This window comes from Anopheles nili, chromosome 3 (assembly GCF_943737925.1).
Source record: "Anopheles nili chromosome 3, idAnoNiliSN_F5_01, whole genome shotgun sequence".
Lineage (NCBI taxonomy): Eukaryota > Metazoa > Arthropoda > Insecta > Diptera > Culicidae > Anopheles > Anopheles nili.
Genome location: NC_071292.1, coordinates 71765479 through 71782794, shown reverse-complemented (window position 1 = coordinate 71782794; position 17316 = coordinate 71765479). Strand labels below are relative to the sequence as shown.

The window sequence follows — 17316 nt, the reverse complement described above, 5'->3', positions numbered from 1 at the left end:
GAGTTAGAGGAAAGAAGAAAAGCAAGATCGGCTGACTGCTAATTTTATTGCAAAATTGAGCAGATTGAATTCAAATCCCTTCGTGAATGCCATAATGCCAGAAGTGTACGAGAGGATGCATCCACTAAGAATAACTATTGTTGAAGAAGGCAGTGTAATAACCGGGAAAAGGACAACAACGGAATGATGGGAAAATATGTACGAAAAGAATTCCAGAGGTACGAACATCTCGTTAATTTTTACCAACAAGGCAAACTAATAGAACTAGTAAAAACATATAGACAGAATGTAAGGAGTGAGAAAACGAACGGGCATTGATGCTAAAGACTAGAGTAGATGAAAGATGTAGGCAAAATATCAGACATGTTGCAAAAAGATGAATCAATTATTATTGATGAAGATATTATATACATAATTGTCAAATAAAGTTTGATATAGATTTAATGGGTGCTTCGATATGTTTTGTTTTAGTGTTTTCGCGTAAGGTAATCGAAAATGCTATCAATGACACACTACATGGCGTGATCGATTATATTTGGATAGTGTCTTATCATTACAATTTTATTTGAATGCTAGTATGAGTGATTTTTGCTTTATTTTCGATGTATTTCATTCATGTTTTCAGATTTTGTTGACATAAGCATAGAAACATCATTAAAAAAAAATCATTGTTAAAACGCAACCTCTGGGAAGAGTGTTCAGAAATCAACCGAAACAATCACATCGAAAACAAACTAATTAGAGGTAAGCCTAAGGCTGCAAGTTTATTTGTAGATACAAAGGTTCGTTGATGAAATAATATATTTCTTTTTTATAGGCTAACGAAACGTATTTACATTGATAAGGTTTACATTAAGAATCAATTGAACATGGAGCAATTTACCCCGAAGGAGGTGCGAATCCTCGAAAGCGCTGAAGATATTCAAGAGCGACGCGACCAGGTGTTGAACCGCTACAGCGAGTTCAAGCTCGAGACTCGTCAGAAGCGCGAAAAGTTGGAAGATTCTCGCCGGTTCCAGTACTTCAAGCGTGACTCGGATGAGCTGGAAAGCTGGATCAACGAGAAGCTGCAGGCGGCGAGCGAAGAAAGCTATCGCGATCCAACCAACTTGCAAGCGAAAATCCAGAAGCACCAGGCGTTCGAGGCCGAAGTATCGGCGCACAGCAATGCTATCGTGGTGCTGGACAACACCGGCCAGGAGATGATCAATCAGGGTCACTTCGCTTCGGAAACGATCCAGCGCAGGCTGGAGGAGCTGCAGCGCCTGTGGGAGCTGCTGCTATCGCGGCTGGCCGAGAAAGGCATGAAGCTGCAGCAGGCTCTGGTGCTGGTGCAGTTCTTGCGTCACTGCGAGGAAGTGATGTTCTGGATCAAGGACAAGGAAGCGTTCGTCACGGCGGACGAGTTCGGCCAGGATTTGGAGCATGTCGAGGTATTGCAGCGCAAGTTCGACGAGTTTCAGAAGGACATGGCTTCCCAGGAGTACCGCGTGACGGAGGTGAACGAGCTAGCCGACAAGCTGCTGTTCGCCGGACATCCGGAGCGGGAAACGATCACGCGCAAGAAGGAGGATTTGAACGAGGCCTGGCAGCGCTTGAAACAGCTGGCCATATTGCGCCAGGAGAAGCTTTTCGGGGCGCACGAAATCCAGCGTTTCAACCGCGATGCGGATGAGACGGTTGCGTGGATCGCTGAGAAGGATGTCGTGCTGTCGTCCGACGATTACGGGCGCGATCTGGCCAGCGTACAAGCGCTGCAGCGCAAGCACGAAGGTGTGGAGCGTGATTTGGCAGCGCTCGAGGACAAGGTGGCGGCTCTCGGTACTGAAGCCGGCAGGCTCTGCAGCATTCATGCCGATCATAGCGAGCAGATTCGTGAGAAGCAGGCTGAGATTGCTGCTTACTGGCAGTCGTTGACAGCGAAAGCCAAAGAGCGCAGGCAGAAGCTCGACGAGTCCTACTTCTTGCATCGTTTCCTGGCCGATTTCCGTGATCTTGTGTCGTGGATCAACGGTATGAAAGCGATCATCTCCGCAGATGAGCTGGCAAAGGACGTTGCCGGGGCTGAGGCGTTGCTTGAGCGTCACCAAGAGCACAAAGGCGAGATTGACGCACGTGTTGATAGCTTCATGATGACAACGGAAGCCGGCCGGAAGCTCCTCGAACGTGACCACTACGCTGCGGCCGAGGTGCAGGAAAAGCTTGCCGCGCTCGAAAACGACAAGAGCTCGCTGCTCGTCCTGTGGGAGGACCGCCGCATCCTGTACGAGCAGTGCATGGATCTGCAGCTGTTCTACCGGGACACTGAGCAAGCGGACACGTGGATGGCCAAGCAAGAGGCATTCCTGGCAAATGAAGATCTAGGTGACTCGCTTGATTCGGTTGAGGCATTGATTAAAAAGCACGAGGACTTCGAGAAGAGTCTGGCAGCTCAGGAGGAGAAGATAAAGGCGTTGGATGTGTTTGCGACGAAGCTGATCGACGGTCAACACTACGCTGCGGACGATGTGGCCCAACGTCGAGCCATGCTTCTTGCGCGTCGTTCGGCTTTGCAGGAGAAGTCCTCAGTGCGACAGCAGTTGCTGGAGGACTCCAACTCGCTGCAGCAGTTCGAGCGGGATTGTGACGAAACGAAGGGTTGGATCAGCGAGAAGTTGAAGTTCGCAACTGATGATAGCTACCTCGATCCGACGAATCTGAATGGCAAGGTGCAGAAGCACACCAATTTCGAGCATGAACTGACCGCGAATAAGAGCCGTATTGAGGACATCACGGCCACCGGTCAGACACTTGCCGAGAAGGGTCACTACGCTTCGGATAAGGTGAACGGACGCATGCAAGAAATCGTGACACTGTGGGAGTCTCTTGTGCGTGCCTCGGATAAGAAGGGCTGTAAGCTGCAGGAGGCTTCGCAGCAGCAGCAATTCAACCGTACCGTCGAAGACATCGAACTGTGGCTAAGTGAAGTCGAAGGTCAGCTGTTGTCAGAGGACTACGGCAAAGATCTGACGAGTGTGCAGAATCTGCAGAAAAAGCAGGCCTTGCTCGAAGCTGACGTTATGGCACACCAGGACCGTATCGAGGGCATCAAGGTGGCCGCAAACAAGTTCGTCGAAAGTGGTCATTTCGATGCAGATAATATTCGCGCAAAGGAAGGTGCTTTATCGAAGCGTTACGCTGCACTAGCTGAGCCAATGTCGATCCGAAAGCAGCGTTTGCTCGATTCGCTGCAGGTTCAGCAGCTGTTCCGCGATCTGGAGGATGAAGCAGCATGGATCCGTGAAAAGGAACCGGTTGCTGCTTCGACAAATCGCGGACGCGACTTGATTGGGGTGCAAAACTTGATCAAGAAGCATCAGGCCGTGCTTGCGGAAATCAACAACCACGAGAGTCGTTGCGCCGGAGTGATCTCGAGCGGTGAGCAGATGCTAACCGAACAGCCCACTGCAAGCGAGGAAATCAAGCTACGCCTGGATGCGCTAAAGGATCAATGGAACTCGTTGAAGGAGAAGTCGAACCAGCGCAAGCAGGATCTGGAGGACTCGTTGCAGGCGCATCAGTACTTCGCCGACGCCAACGAAGCGGAATCGTGGATGCGCGAAAAGGAGCCAATCGTGTCGAATCAAGACTACGGTAAAGATGAAGATTCCTCGGAAGCGCTGCTGAAGAAGCACGAGGCTCTTGTGTCGGACCTCGAAGCATTCGGTAACACGATTCAGGCCCTGCAAGAGCAAGCTAAGAACTGTCGCCAACAGGAAACCCCCGTTGTGGACATCACTGGCAAAGAGTGTGTGATGGCACTGTATGATTACACCGAGAAGTCGCCGCGTGAGGTGTCGATGAAGAAGAACGACGTATTGACGCTTCTTAATTCGAATAACAAGGACTGGTGGAAGGTGGAGGTGAACGATCGCCAAGGCTTCGTACCAGCGGCGTACATCAAGAAGATCGATCCTGGACTAAGCGCTAGCCAGCAGAACCTGATCGATGGACACTCGATCTCAAAGCGCCAGACGCAGATCAACAGCCAGTACGATAATCTACTTGCGCTGGCACGAGAACGCCAGAACAAGCTGAACGAAACGGTCAAAGCATATGTGCTGGTGCGCGAGGCAGCCGATTTGGCCGCGTGGATCAAGGATAAGGAGAGCCATGCGCAAATCAAGGATGTCGGCGAGGATCTCGAAGAGGTAGAAGTGATGCAGAAGAAGTTTGACGACTTCAACGACGACCTGAAGGCTAATGAAGTGCGGCTGGCAAAGCTGAATGAGATCGCTATCCAGCTGACGTCGCTTGGCCAGACTGAAGCGGCATTGAAGATCAAGACCCAGATCCAGACGTTGAACGAGGAGTGGGCTACCCTGCAGACGATCACACAGGAGCGGGCGAGTCAGCTTGGATCGGCGCATGAAGTTCAGCGATTCCATCGCGATGTCGACGAGACAAAGGATTGGATTGCGGAGAAGGAGAATGCGTTGAACAACGACGAGCTTGGTAAGGATCTGCGTGGAGTGCAAACGCTGCAGCGCAAGCACGAAGGTTTGGAGCGAGATCTTGCTGCGTTGCAAGACAAAATCCGTCAGCTGGACGAGACTGCGAACCGGCTGATGCAATCGCATCCGGATACTGCTGAGCAGACGTACGCCAAACAGAAGGAAATCAACGAGGAATGGCAGCAGGTGGTGACGAAGGCGCAACAGCGCAAGGAGAAGCTGCTCGATTCGTACGATCTGCAACGCTTCCTGAGCGACTACCGTGATCTGTCGGCCTGGATTAGCTCGATGATGGGACTGGTGACCTCTGAGGAGTTGGCCAACGATGTGACCGGTGCGGAGGCGCTGATCGAGCGTCATCAGGTAAGAAATGCACGTTTGAAATCCTAATGATTGTTTTGGGCAAATTATCGTGGGAGGGAGAACCAAATTTCGAGGAACTTGTTTTTTCCTCACAGCCTTAGTTATGTTGATGTGTAAGTTGGTTCATCACTTCGTGTAAGCGTGTTTCCATTTATCCAGTGTCCGTTTTAGTAAGTGAATGTTGCTAGCGCCAGTGTTTCCCATTCAATTTAAATATTCTTTTTCATGCCACGGTTGACACTGTTTTGTTCCAGTTTCATAATCATTCTGCCGTTGCCAGGAAATGTGGACTATTGGTTTACCAATGGATGACACGCATAGCTTTCATTTTGCACGAAACAGACTGAAATAGTGATGTTAAGTTTTCGTTTACCATACAAAAGGCATCAACGCTGTAAGCGAACAGTACTGGAGAAGCGAGAACACCTCTGCACACAAGACATCGTTTTGGGTTTAAAAGAAATTGTTATTTATTCGTTGAAGTATTATCGTATTATGGCTGTGTAGTGACCGTGACCTTGTTTTAATAGAAACAAATTCGGTATATTTTTTGGTTAAAGATCTACAGAGGCAATATGTCAAACATCTAATTAGGATCGATCTAATCTGGCGGAAACAAAATTACTTTCACTATTTTCCAGATGTTCAAAATTCACCAATCAATATGACATGTTACTTGATGTGAATCGCATACTAAAATGTTATTTTTTCCCAAATCTGTAATTTTTAATTTTTCATAGAACCATCGTGCCGAAATAGATTTTCGTTGCGGTATCCCGCAGGTACAGCCGACCAAATAGCCTCACTACCAAAATTCACGCATTTTTATGTTTCCAATCATGTACTCTAAACATTTAGCTATTAGCGCCTCAAATAAGCATTTAGATTTATTTCCTGCAATACGATTAATCAACGTTTTAGTTCGCTTCTACCTGTGAGAGCTGACGCAATGTCCACTAGGATATCGATGTTATTTTACGATGCCCTTCCGTATCTTTTTACGGAAACTAAATTGTTGCATCATTTGTCTCTTTGTGTTATTGTGTGATTAACGGCCATCGTATATTTTTCAATAGATTATATTTTGCTCTATGATCCTATCATTTTTGTGGCTGTAATTGGTGCTAGAATTTAACTTCTGCCGTTCATTATTTTTAATTAATCGGCTAGTATCGTTTTTTCATCACCTTTTTACAATGTTTTATTTAAAATGCTGCTGTTTTTGCTTTTGGACTGTTTTTAATAATTCTTTCTGTAGCTAATACAAATGAAATACGTTCGTAGCATTAGTTTGTACGTGATAACATGGGCTGCACTCACGTCATGATATTTTTGTCGTCTCACAGTCGTTCATGGTAACATGTTGCCATATCGTCCCTAATTGAGATGATAATTCATTTGTTTTAATTTACATTCGTCACGAATCGGTAGGAAACAATAAACACATTCAAACTAATAACGAATAGCATCACAGTTTAGTATCGCATTTTTGCGGCACGGTATGATGTAATACATAATTTATTACCATTTGGTTTCATTAGGTCTGCTTGTTCCGTATATCAAAGATCTCACCTGTGTTATTAATATAGTTTTATCTTATCGCGCGCTGTTAGTTTAATATGTGAGGCGTTGATTTTAATTTAGTGTATTAATTATCAGCATCGTGTCGTAAGCTCACCGTACCTATAATTTTGCTGACATTTTTGTAAACACATATTGCGCGGGGTGAAAGCTCATAACATGCTGCGTGTAATTTAATGGGAAAATTGTGCTAATTCTTCACCTTCACTTGATCGCACTCGCTGCCCCTATATCATCTCCAGGAACATCGCACGGAGGTAGATGCACGCGCCGGTACGTTCTCGGCGTTCGAGCAATTCGGCAACGAGTTGCTGCAGGCAAATCACTATGCGGCACCCGAGATTCAGGAGAAGATCGAGAATCTGGCAAAGGCTCGCGAAGAGCTTGAGCGTGCCTGGACAGCCCGCCGGCTGCAACTCGACCAGAACCTGGATCTGCAACTGTACTTGCGCGACTGTGAGCAAGCCGAAAACTGGATGAGTGCTCGCGAGGCATTCCTGAACGCGGAAGAAGTCGACTCCAAGGGCGACAACGTTGAAGCGCTGATCAAGAAGCACGAAGATTTCGATAAGGCTATCAACGGGCATGAGGAGAAGATTGGCGCTTTGCAGGTGCTGGCCGACCAGTTGATCGCGCAGGAACATTACGCCGGTCGGTTGATCGATGCCAAGCGCCAGGAGGTGCTCGATCGCTGGCGTCACCTCAAGGAAGATCTGATCGAGAAGCGGTCACGTCTCGGTGACGAACAGACGCTGCAGCAGTTCTCTCGAGATGCGGACGAAATTGAGAATTGGATCGCGGAGAAACTGCAGCTAGCCACCGAGGAAAGCTACAAGGATCCAGCCAACATCCAGTCGAAACATCAGAAGCACCAGGCATTCGAAGCGGAGTTGGCGGCCAACGCAGACCGTATATCCAGCGTGCTAGCCATGGGAAGCAACCTGATCGATCGCAACCAGTGCAGCGGTTCGGAGGAAGCTGTGCAGAAGCGCTTGACGCAGATCGCTGACCAGTGGGAATACCTGACGCAGAAAACGACAGAAAAATCACTGAAGCTCAAGGAAGCGAACAAGCAGCGTACGTACATCGCCGCAGTGAAGGATCTGGACTTCTGGCTCGGTGAAGTTGAGAGTTTGCTAACGTCGGAAGACGCCGGCAAAGATTTGGCATCGGTTCAGAACCTCATGAAGAAGCATCAGCTGGTGGAGGCTGATATCCACGCGCACGAGGATCGCATTAAGGACATGAACAGCCAGGCAGATTCGTTGGTTGAGAGCGGCCAATTCGATAGCGCTGGCATTCAGGAGAAGCGACAGTCGATCAACGAGCGGTATGAACGAATTCGCAACCTAGCCGCTCATCGACAGGCTAGGCTGAACGAGGCGAACACACTGCACCAGTTCTTCCGCGACATTGCCGACGAAGAAAGCTGGATAAAGGAGAAAAAACTGCTAGTTGGATCGGATGACTACGGTCGGGATCTGACGGGTGTGCAGAATCTTAAGAAGAAACATAAGCGCTTGGAAGCGGAGCTTGCGTCGCACGAGCCAGCCATTCAGGCGGTTCAGGAAGCTGGAGAAAAGCTGATGGATGTGTCCAATTTGGGTGTTCCGGAGATCGAGCAGCGTCTGAAGGCGCTCAACCAAGCCTGGACCGAGCTAAAGGGGCTGGCGGCTACCCGTGGACAGAAGTTGGACGAGTCGCTCATCTACCAGCAGTTCCTGGCGAAGGTTGAAGAGGAGGAGGCCTGGATCACGGAGAAGCAACAACTGCTCTCCGTCGAAGACTATGGTGATTCTATGGCGGCCGTGCAGGGCCTAATGAAGAAGCATGATGCCTTCGAGACGGACTTTGCTGCACATCGCGATCGTTGTTCGGATATTCGTGACCACGGCCAAACGCTGGTGACGAACAATAACCACCATGGTGACAGCATCTCGCAGCGCTGCGTGCAGCTTGATAAGAAGTTGGAGAACTTGCAGGCGCTAGCCACGCGTCGCAAGACGGCGCTGATGGATAACTTCGCCTATCTGCAGTTTATGTGGAAGGCGGACGTGGTCGAAAGCTGGATCGCGGACAAGGAGAATCACGTCAAATCGGAGGAATTCGGGCGTGATTTGTCCACTGTCCAAACGTTGCTCACGAAGCAAGAGACATTCGATGCTGGTAAGTAGTATGAAAACTGAGCTCAATTTTTCGCAACGTTAAGCTAACGAATCATTTCTCGTTTGGGCTTTCAGGTCTCTCGGCATTTGAGCACGAGGGAATCCATAATATAACCGCACTGAAGGATCAGCTGATCAACGCGAACCACGCCCAGTCCGCCGCTATTCTCAAGCGCCACGAAGATGTGCTGACTCGCTGGCAGAAGCTGCGCGCCGATTCTGAGGCTCGCAAGTACCGCCTGCTGAACATGCAAGATCAGTTCCGCCAGATTGAAGATCTCTACCTCACTTTTGCTAAGAAAGCGTCAGCTTTCAACTCGTGGTTCGAGAACGCGGAAGAAGATCTTACCGATCCGGTGCGCTGCAACTCGATCGAAGAGATCAAGGCATTGCGGGAGGCGCATGCTGCTTTCCAGGCATCGCTTTCGTCGGCCCAAGTCGATTTCCAGGCGTTGGCTGCGTTGGATCAGAAGATCAAGAGTTTCAACGTTGGCCCGAACCCGTACACATGGTTCACGATGGAGGCGCTTGAGGACACCTGGCGAAATCTGCAGAAGATCATCGAGGAGCGCGATGCGGAGCTGGCGAAGGAAGTGCATCGTCAGGAAGAGAACGACAAGTTGCGCAAGGAGTTCGCCAAGCACGCCAATCTGTTCCACCAGTGGCTGACGGAGACCAGGTACGTTGTTATCCTTTTGTTTCGTGCAATAGTTTCCTTGATCGTACAACACTCACCTTTACCTCTTGAGTGCAGGACCGGATGTTAAATGTGCTCATTATCTTATTTTCTTATATTCCACAACCAACTACACTTCAAACACATACGTGTTTCCGATCACTATTAAACAACATCCAACATGTTTCCTTTCACCAATGTCCACCTTCAATCGACAATCGTTTGTCTCGTTTTCCGACCATACACAACTTCCAACCACCACCATCTGTTTGTCTGGGTTGCAAACACCAAAGATACAACATTCTTGGCTGGGATAAAAATGGGTAACGAACGTGTTGTGCGCACTCACTCTGACTACTGTCTGCAGCTGATGTTTTCTGTCGACTTGCGCAGCTACGCCACCTAACTTTTGCAACTTTTGAGCGGCAATATTTTAACAACGATACTAATGCTTGCGTGATTACTGCGGACTGAGTTGAATGAAGATTTGGTTTAGAACTTGCAATAAAACGAAGGCATGATCATGAAAGGAATTTTTTTATTGTAGAAAATCTTCTGTTCGATAGAGCTGTATAGAGATCACCAAAATTTGTGATATTTCCTACAATTTATCAATCTAATATCCTACTGTGTGCAATAAGGAAAGCATTTTCGATAAATATGTTGCTTAGTAATACACAACACTTATCGTGGCATGTTCGCTGCAGGAATTGAGGTTTTCCGGTTGAATGTGAGATTGTCGTTGCAATTGATATTAATCCATTATTGTTTCCCTACAGAACGTCGCTCATGGACGGCTCAGGCTCGTTGGAGGAGCAGTTTGAGGCGCTCTGCCACAAGGCGAACGAAATCCGTGCCCGACGAGGCGATTTGAAGAAGATCGAGGAGTTGGGCGCCACGCTAGAGGAGCATCTGATTCTGGACAATCGTTACACGGAACACTCGACGGTTGGTTTGGCGCAGCAGTGGGATCAGCTAGATCAGCTTGCCATGCGCATGCAGCACAACCTGAAGCAGCAGATACAGGCCCGCAACCAGTCGGGTGTCTCCGAGGATTCGCTGAAGGAGTTCTCGATGATGTTCAAGCACTTCGACAAGGACAAGAGCGGCAAGCTGAATCACCAAGAGTTCAAGTCGTGTCTGCGTGCCCTCGGTTACGATCTGCCAATGGTGGAAGAGGGTCAACCAGATCCAGAGTTCGAGGAGATCCTGAACGTTGTCGACCCGAACCGCGACGGCCAGGTATCGCTGCAGGAGTATATCGCTTTCATGATATCGAAGGAAACGGAGAACGTGCAAAGCTTCGAGGAAATCGAGAATGCCTTCCGCGCGATCACGGCCTCCGATCCCCGTCCCCGCCCTTACGTCACCAAGGAGGAACTCTATTCCGTAAGTGTCCCGGGCACATCTTGGGTTGTCTTCTGGATTCCTAAGGATTCGAAATATGATATACTCTCGCTCTATTTTCCTTCCTGCAGAACCTCACCAAAGACATGGCGGACTACTGCGTGCAGCGCATGAAACCGTACAACGACCCGAAGACCGGTCATCCGATTACGGGCGCCCTGGATTACGTGGAGTTCACCAGAACGTTATTCCAAAATTAAGCACCCGCGCTTGGCGATCAGCAACGGTGCGGGCATTAGGGTGATGAAGGGGGACGAGGTAGTCCGATGTCGCTTTATATCAACTATATTGCTACCAATTGGGTTTTTACCGCATTTTGACGATGATGAAGAAGAAAAGGTTCAAATAATATATTATATATTTACTTTGATTTTATATATTTATACACATTTTCGAGCGATCGAGCCACAGAACGTGCTACTAGCGTGATAGTAGAGCGGCAAAAACAGCAGCCTTCCGCCATGTGTTTCGCCTTTTTAAATCAGCTCCTTTTGGATTTCCCGGTATTGGGCTTTTGTAAGCCGCCGTTTAGTAAGCAACGATCGAAAAAGGCAACCAATGAAAAGCCGAACGAATAACGACACATGCGAACCAAGGATATCATTGCGAATAGGCGGCTAGGAGGTATTATTGAATAGTCAGGATCTGTACGTGATGACGATTGGTACTGGTGGATCGTATAAGAAAAGAACACACTTTCTTCTGGTCAGTTTCTCTGCAGAAACAGATCTTGAATGATGCGTTTTAGTTTGGCTACCTGCGTTGGATTTAAGATACGTTCGCTTCCTATCGCAATGTCCGGTTGTAGGATTAAAAAAACTCGAAACACATCTATTACCTTTGAAAGTAAATTAAAGCTTATCTCTACTAAAACTGGTTACGAGAAAAATTGAATGAAAATTCTCTAAGTGCTTGTTGGAAAACGTTTATAGCAAGATATAGGAAGTATTTATTTACAACCACCGTCAAGTGCGGTCTCAGTATCGTTTGAAGAGCGAAGGAGCGGAAGGCTAGCAGTAGACATGTAATAGAAAATAGCGCAAAATCAAATGTTCCGCTTAAACAATTGCAAACTAATCGGCGTGACCATACCGAAAGGATGGGCCGACCAAATATGCACACAAACTACACCACTACGCTATCGCTATATGTGTAATTCTATTTATCACTGGCATCACTATGCCACGGGCGGATCTAAATCGTTCGTAAAATATTACTAAATGTCTTCTTCAAATAAATGATTGCATGAACAAATATGATTTTCGGTATTATTATTTATTCATGAGCTTTCAGGGCACGTTAGCGATTACGGTACACTGTATTTAGAATGGAATTGAATCTGCTCGTCTTGCATTTGATGCGGTAAAAGGTTGAGCAGAGGGAAAGACTGGAAATGGCTTATCGGCACGTTCTCGCCCTAAAAAAAGATCCCTTTGACGTGTTGGTCCAGTATCTTCTTCGTTTCCTCCGTCACGTCGATCAAGGTGGAGCTTTTGTTCAGGATGATGAACACGTGCCTCGAGTTACAGCTCCGCTTTACGATCCAGTAATCGTCATGTGTTTTCACGATCGTCTCGTCCATTACGCATGATCGATTGCTCCGGACGTCGTCCAGCAGATCCACGATCAGGTTCATCACGTCGTTCGGCAACCCGCTACCAGCGACCGATTGGTGCTGCATCTGGCCTAACCGAACAGTCCCGCGGTGTTGTAAGTTTAGCTCGTTGAAAAAGATGAACTTTGGTGCAGTCGCCGAATCGTCCTTGTTTGTGCTAGAGCAACCAATGGTGTAGCATGAGTCCGCGCCGCTCTGCAGATGTTGGCTAATGTCCGATGAGATGCTTGTTAGCTGGGGATTAACTACCGCATTCAGCTCAAGATAGAGCGACTGCTCGTTCTCCACCGCGTCGTCATCCAGCAGCAAGCACAGGGAAATGTTTTGCACCCTGCGGCACATCATTAGTGAGTAGCGCTTGATTTTGCCACCCTCGGTGACAAAGATAGGACGCGTTTGTTTCGACTGGGACACATGGTCGTACATCGGGCTGTGGAAGTACTCGTACAGAGTGTGCAGATCGGTTGGATTGATGCCGCTCCACACCACCTGGTCGCTGTACAGGAAAATGCAATGTTTGATCGGAGCAAATGTTGCCTCGATCATATTGATGAAATTTTGCACTCTCAGAAAGAGCAGTTGGTTCAGAGGCAGATATTGTACGCTGCCAAATGCATCCACCACGTCGCACTTCTTCATCTGCAGGTGCAGGATGTAGCTCTGGTAAAACGTTTCCAGCATGCCGATAAGGTTTGCCTGTGCGTCCAATTCTTCGGTCGCTTGCAGGTTGTCTGCGAATGTCCCATGGAACATGCGAAACATGCGGTAGGACTGACGCAGCACCGACTGGAAGATGGTGTCATGTATCGAATCGCCATGATATTCGTTATATTCGCCCGAGTCGCGCGTCTTTCGTTCGAACGGAACGTTCAGCGTCATGATCATCCAGTAGCCCGGCTCGGGCTGGTAATAGAACTGGCAAGTTTTCTGCGTATGCATTGTCTGTACGCTGTCATCTTTGGTAAATGTGCTACGGTAATCAAGCGATTAGGCGAAGCATCTTTCTGACTGCGATGTGTTTCAACTCACCTGCTAAATTTTATTATTGCCTCACTGAGACCAACGTCTTTGATTTTGGTATCAATGTCCGTGTCCTGGGGATGGTAATAAAGTACTTTTTTCTCCTCCTAAAGACAAATATAAAAAAAACAATAAATGAATCCGTACAAAATATAAAATGATAAGACTAGAAAGAGTCTTGCATACCTCGCCTTCTTTTGGGCCAAATGATGAATTGAAAATATAAAAACTTCGCAAGGAAAGCTCTGCCGTCAGAACAGGATTAGCCATCGCGTTAATTTACGGTTATCCTAGCTTCCGATCAATCTATTTGTTTCTATGCAACTTCCGTGCAGAATATTGCGTAGGTTTTGTTTTGATTATCACTTGTTTTCAGTTTGATACGAATGCACCCCTCAGTGACAGTTATTGTTTACGTTTTTCCAAAGCCAAGAAAAGCTGCGAATCACAATTTTGAATTTACGATGTTTTTCGTATGGCATGGCTATGGATTTTGTTGCAAATGGCTTGGAAAGAGTGTTAATTTGACCATGTAGCTATCAGAAACATCTTTTCTAAAACAATTTACAGCAAATATTTGCTCTTTTAGAATAACGGTTACCAGTTGAACCGGCAATAGGTTTTTCCTTGTCAAACTTCGACCACGAAGAGATGACGTTAGCGTAAACTGTCACCAGCAACGTACAGCAACTGTTTTTCTCTGGTGTTTCTGTTTTCGCCAGCTGGATCGTGAAAGCTTATCTGTGAAAATGGAGAAAATTAACAGAAAATCATCGGCTCGCGCTTCGATAAAGCTTGGAGAGCTCAACTACACGCCGGTGCTGATCGCGTTAGCTGTAGTGCTTCTAACACTTGGTAAGATCACGCATAGGGCACCACATGGAACACGTTTAACTCTTATCCCATCATTGCAGTTGTGCTGTTCCTATGGAAACGCAAGAAAACCGAGCGATCCGCAGTGCTGCTCACCGGCTTGTGTGACTCGGGAAAGACGTGCCTGTTTACGAACTTAATGTTGGGTGGGGTACGCGAAACGTTCACATCGATTAAGGAAAACGTCGGGTTCTTCAAGACGGAAAAGGGACGGGAACTGAAGGTGGTTGATGTCCCCGGGCACGAACGATTGAGGAGCAAGTTTTTCGATGAATATAAAAACGTCGCCAAGGCTATAGTTTACGTGATCGATAGCGTATCTGTTCAGAAGGACATCCGAGACGTAGCCGAGTAAGTACATGATGGAAGGATTTTCTTAACGAAGAACGGTGAAGGTAATTACAATCAATTGCAGCTTCCTGTATACTATCCTTGCGGATAAGGCAACGACCAAGATTCCAGTAGTCGTACTGTGCAACAAGCAAGATGAAACATTGGCTAAAAGCGAATCGGCTATCAAAAGCATGCTGGAAAAGGAAATGTATGTCTTCCTTGTTTGGCTAGCTGCAATACGAATACGAAGCAAGCTTGAAAGTATGTGTCTTTGCTTTTATTTGCAGCAATATTGTCCGACAGACCAGAAAAAGCCAGTTGCAATCAGTCGATAACAGCTCATCTTCGGAGACGTTTTTGGGTAAATCTGCTGGAGTTGATTTCGACTTTGAGCAGGTCGGTCAGAGGATACGCTTCGTTCCGTGTTCGGCAAAGGAGGAAGATTATAACGGACTGACGACATTCCTGGAAGGCCTGTGAATTAATCGCGTTTGTTTCCACATCATTTTGCCTTCTCATTAATTTTTATATGCGTGTACGTAATATGATTGTTAAAATAAAAAAAAATACCTGATGAAAGATGGGTCTAATAGTTCTATATTTAGCATGACTCAGAGTTTCAACGAACGTTTTAAATATCATTTTGTAACATCGAGAAAATGGGAATAAAGTGTTTATGAGTAATATCACGATACCATGCTGAATATATAAAAAAAGCTCCATATTAAGCTGCGTGCTTTTCATTACCTTAGTTCTAAAACGCCTGAAGATATGCAACATGTAAAGTGTTTTAGTACCAATGAAGCGGTATACGAAGGATCAAAAGGATTCACGTGCAGAATAACTAAATGATTTCGTCCTTTATTGTAATAATTACGATATACGAACGTTTAACACTTCATTAGTAATTAATTGATTAACACTTCAAAGATACATTTTGTTTTGATAATAAAATAACTATTAACACATGGCCACTTCGTTAGAATTTTATTACAATTATACTCTCAATATTGAGCGATATCAGCCTACAAAAGTCTCGATGAGTACAAGGACCCATCTCTTGCTAAGCAGGACATATCTTTCACCTAACTCGCCCGTTGATGTCCGCCTGATGAAGAGACCAGCCTTCGAGCGAGTGCCATAAATTACCGTCATAAATTACGTCCGACCAAAAAGTCACGCGCACCGTACCCCCGGTGCGCCAACTATGGTGGAGCAATCAAGGCTGCTCCCGGTCCTGCTCGGTGAGCATAATGCCAGACTTGAAGAGAAAGAACAGAGCCTCCGGGATGGCGCAGGCGCACTTTTAATGCCGGTCCCGATCCCGACCACATAAATATCTGCGCAAGGGCTATCCATCGTGGTAATATGAGTAGATTAGCCCGGCAGCAACGGCAGCGGCAGCAGCACGAAGGCTTAAGCAGGCCGGAGCGCTATCGGGAGCGAAAAGAACCGCCGGGCGGTGCCCGTTTTATTGCGCCATCAAAACGCGACCTGCCGTTGCGTGCGACGCAAAGGGACGATTAAAATTCTTCCCGATCGTCCCGTGAGCCGTCTCGATCAGTCGATAAGTTGGAAAAGGATGCTGGAAGCTTACGCTGGCTTGGGAGAAAGTGAAAGACGGATGGGTTGGGAGCGAAAATTAAAAAAAAGTAACACAACAGCCAACCCAACAGGAGGCGCTTCGAGACACTGGACGCGCGCGCGATACTTTTAAATTGGGCTGAAAAAATTTGAATTTCAATAAGGCTCTTCTGATCTCTGTAAACTTCCTGGAAGGTTTTGGAGGCTTTTATCCATGTTTAGCTTGCCCTTTTCTGCACCCTTCTAAGCGTGCACCGATCGTATACTTTCGCTTTTTTGCTGGAGCCCCTTTTCGCCTTCGGGGATACGTTCCTGGAAGAAATGATCGTCGCGCAAGTCAGGAATGGTTTCCTTCAACGGCATAGAAGGTAAAGACTGTGTTCTGTGATCCTCGTCTAGTCGATCCTTACCGTATATACAGAACCGCATCCGACAGGGCTCGATACCGTTAGACATTTATGCGATCCGGCTAGAATCAACAACCGTTTTGTATGGGAATTATTAATTTTCGATCAGTTTTGCTTAGGTTATCTATATATGAATTTACAGGTTTAGTAAAATGCTCCTCAAGAACCCCATTATTATGAACCCAAGCGTCTCGTCAAGTTTTTCGTGGAAACATTTTGATTTGGGGGCATTTAGTGCACAACATTTGGTGGGTATAGGTTTCAGAAAATGCGTAAAAGATGTGTTTTCTTTTTAATTCTTATCTGTTGCTGTTAACAGTATTACTCGAGTGCAAATAAGATGTACTATTGTTAAATAAAAAGACCTTATGCCACAATTTTGTGATTCGATTTTGTACTTGAAATAAAATAAGAAAATCGACCCCCGAATGCAGCAGAATCCACGACATAAAACAGTTTTTTATAGGAAAAGATAAAAAGCAAACTTACTGTTGATATTATCAGGTCCTATTTCACACATTGTGCTAACTAATGACAACTCTAAGAATCCAGATCCTTCAAACTTGTGCACCTGCTTCTTACCAAACATATGTATGTCTTCGTTGTATGATCAATTGCCGAAAGTAGCCTTAACTAAACGATCGAACGCTCAACAAGGGCAGCAGCACCGTGGATCGCTAATGAGGATCGCTGATTATTCCCGAGTACAAACTCGCAACCGCATAATGTATCATAATTTAATCAACCGCCATGATCGCCTCTAGGGTGATCTGAGGCCGGCCACATGAAGCAACGGAAG

General features: G+C 46.7%; 3 protein-coding genes across 5 annotated transcripts; 2 read left to right on the top strand and 1 right to left on the bottom strand.

Annotated features, from left to right (window-relative positions):
- Positions 1-869: 869 nt before the first annotated feature.
- Positions 870-11941, top strand: LOC128723306 (spectrin alpha chain). 3 transcript variants are annotated; one of them, XM_053817032.1, is made up of 7 exons: positions 870-4856; positions 5597-5638; positions 6680-8603; positions 8678-9281; positions 9572-9601; positions 10058-10667; positions 10757-11941. In XM_053817032.1, exons 1-7 carry the CDS (start codon positions 870-872, stop codon positions 10883-10885), a joined length of 7326 nt encoding a protein of 2441 aa, XP_053673007.1. In that variant the 3' UTR covers positions 10886-11941. The 3 variants fall into 3 exon arrangements, with proteins under 3 accessions (XP_053673007.1, XP_053673008.1, XP_053673006.1); XM_053817033.1 differs by lacking the exon at positions 5597-5638; XM_053817031.1 differs by lacking the exons at positions 5597-5638; positions 9572-9601.
- A 38-nt stretch (positions 11942-11979) lies between these two features.
- LOC128726535 (vacuolar fusion protein CCZ1 homolog) lies at positions 11980-13590 on the bottom strand. The gene is made up of 3 exons (XM_053820349.1): positions 13507-13590; positions 13330-13427; positions 11980-13270 (listed from the first exon to the last, which is right to left on the bottom strand). The coding sequence occupies exons 1-3, from the start codon at positions 13588-13590 to the stop codon at positions 12103-12105; spliced, it is 1350 nt and encodes a 449-aa protein (XP_053676324.1). The 3' UTR covers positions 11980-12102.
- Positions 13591-14047: 457 nt separating this feature from the next.
- On the top strand, positions 14048-15099 carry LOC128725451 (signal recognition particle receptor subunit beta). Its single transcript, XM_053819194.1, has 4 exons — positions 14048-14175; positions 14235-14544; positions 14609-14734; positions 14814-15099. The coding sequence occupies exons 1-4, from the start codon at positions 14070-14072 to the stop codon at positions 15004-15006; spliced, it is 735 nt and encodes a 244-aa protein (XP_053675169.1). The 5' UTR covers positions 14048-14069; the 3' UTR covers positions 15007-15099.
- The last annotated feature ends 2217 nt before the right edge of the window (positions 15100-17316 follow it).

Bases quoted from the DNA above. Each gene is read 5' to 3' on its own strand.
- LOC128723306 (XM_053817032.1), top strand. From the start codon at position 870: ATGGAGCAATTTACCCCGAAGGAGGTGCGAATCCTCGAAAGCGCTGAA. The intron at 8,604-8,677 runs GTAAGTAGTATG...TTGGGCTTTCAG, and splicing joins GCAAGAGACATTCGATGCTG to GTCTCTCGGCATTTGAGCAC. The intron at 9,602-10,057 runs GTAACGAACGTG...GTTTCCCTACAG, and splicing joins CTTGGCTGGGATAAAAATGG to AACGTCGCTCATGGACGGCT.
- LOC128726535 (XM_053820349.1), bottom strand. From the start codon at position 13,590: ATGGCTAATCCTGTTCTGACGGCAGAGCTTTCCTTGCGAAGTTTTTAT. The intron at 13,428-13,506 runs GTATGCAAGACT...ATTTGTCTTTAG, and splicing joins TTGGCCCAAAAGAAGGCGAG to GAGGAGAAAAAAGTACTTTA. The intron at 13,271-13,329 runs GTGAGTTGAAAC...TGATTACCGTAG, and splicing joins GCAATAATAAAATTTAGCAG to CACATTTACCAAAGATGACA.
- LOC128725451 (XM_053819194.1), top strand. From the start codon at position 14,070: ATGGAGAAAATTAACAGAAAATCATCGGCTCGCGCTTCGATAAAGCTT. The intron at 14,176-14,234 runs GTAAGATCACGC...CCATCATTGCAG, and splicing joins TGTAGTGCTTCTAACACTTG to TTGTGCTGTTCCTATGGAAA. The intron at 14,545-14,608 runs GTAAGTACATGA...AATCAATTGCAG, and splicing joins GACATCCGAGACGTAGCCGA to CTTCCTGTATACTATCCTTG.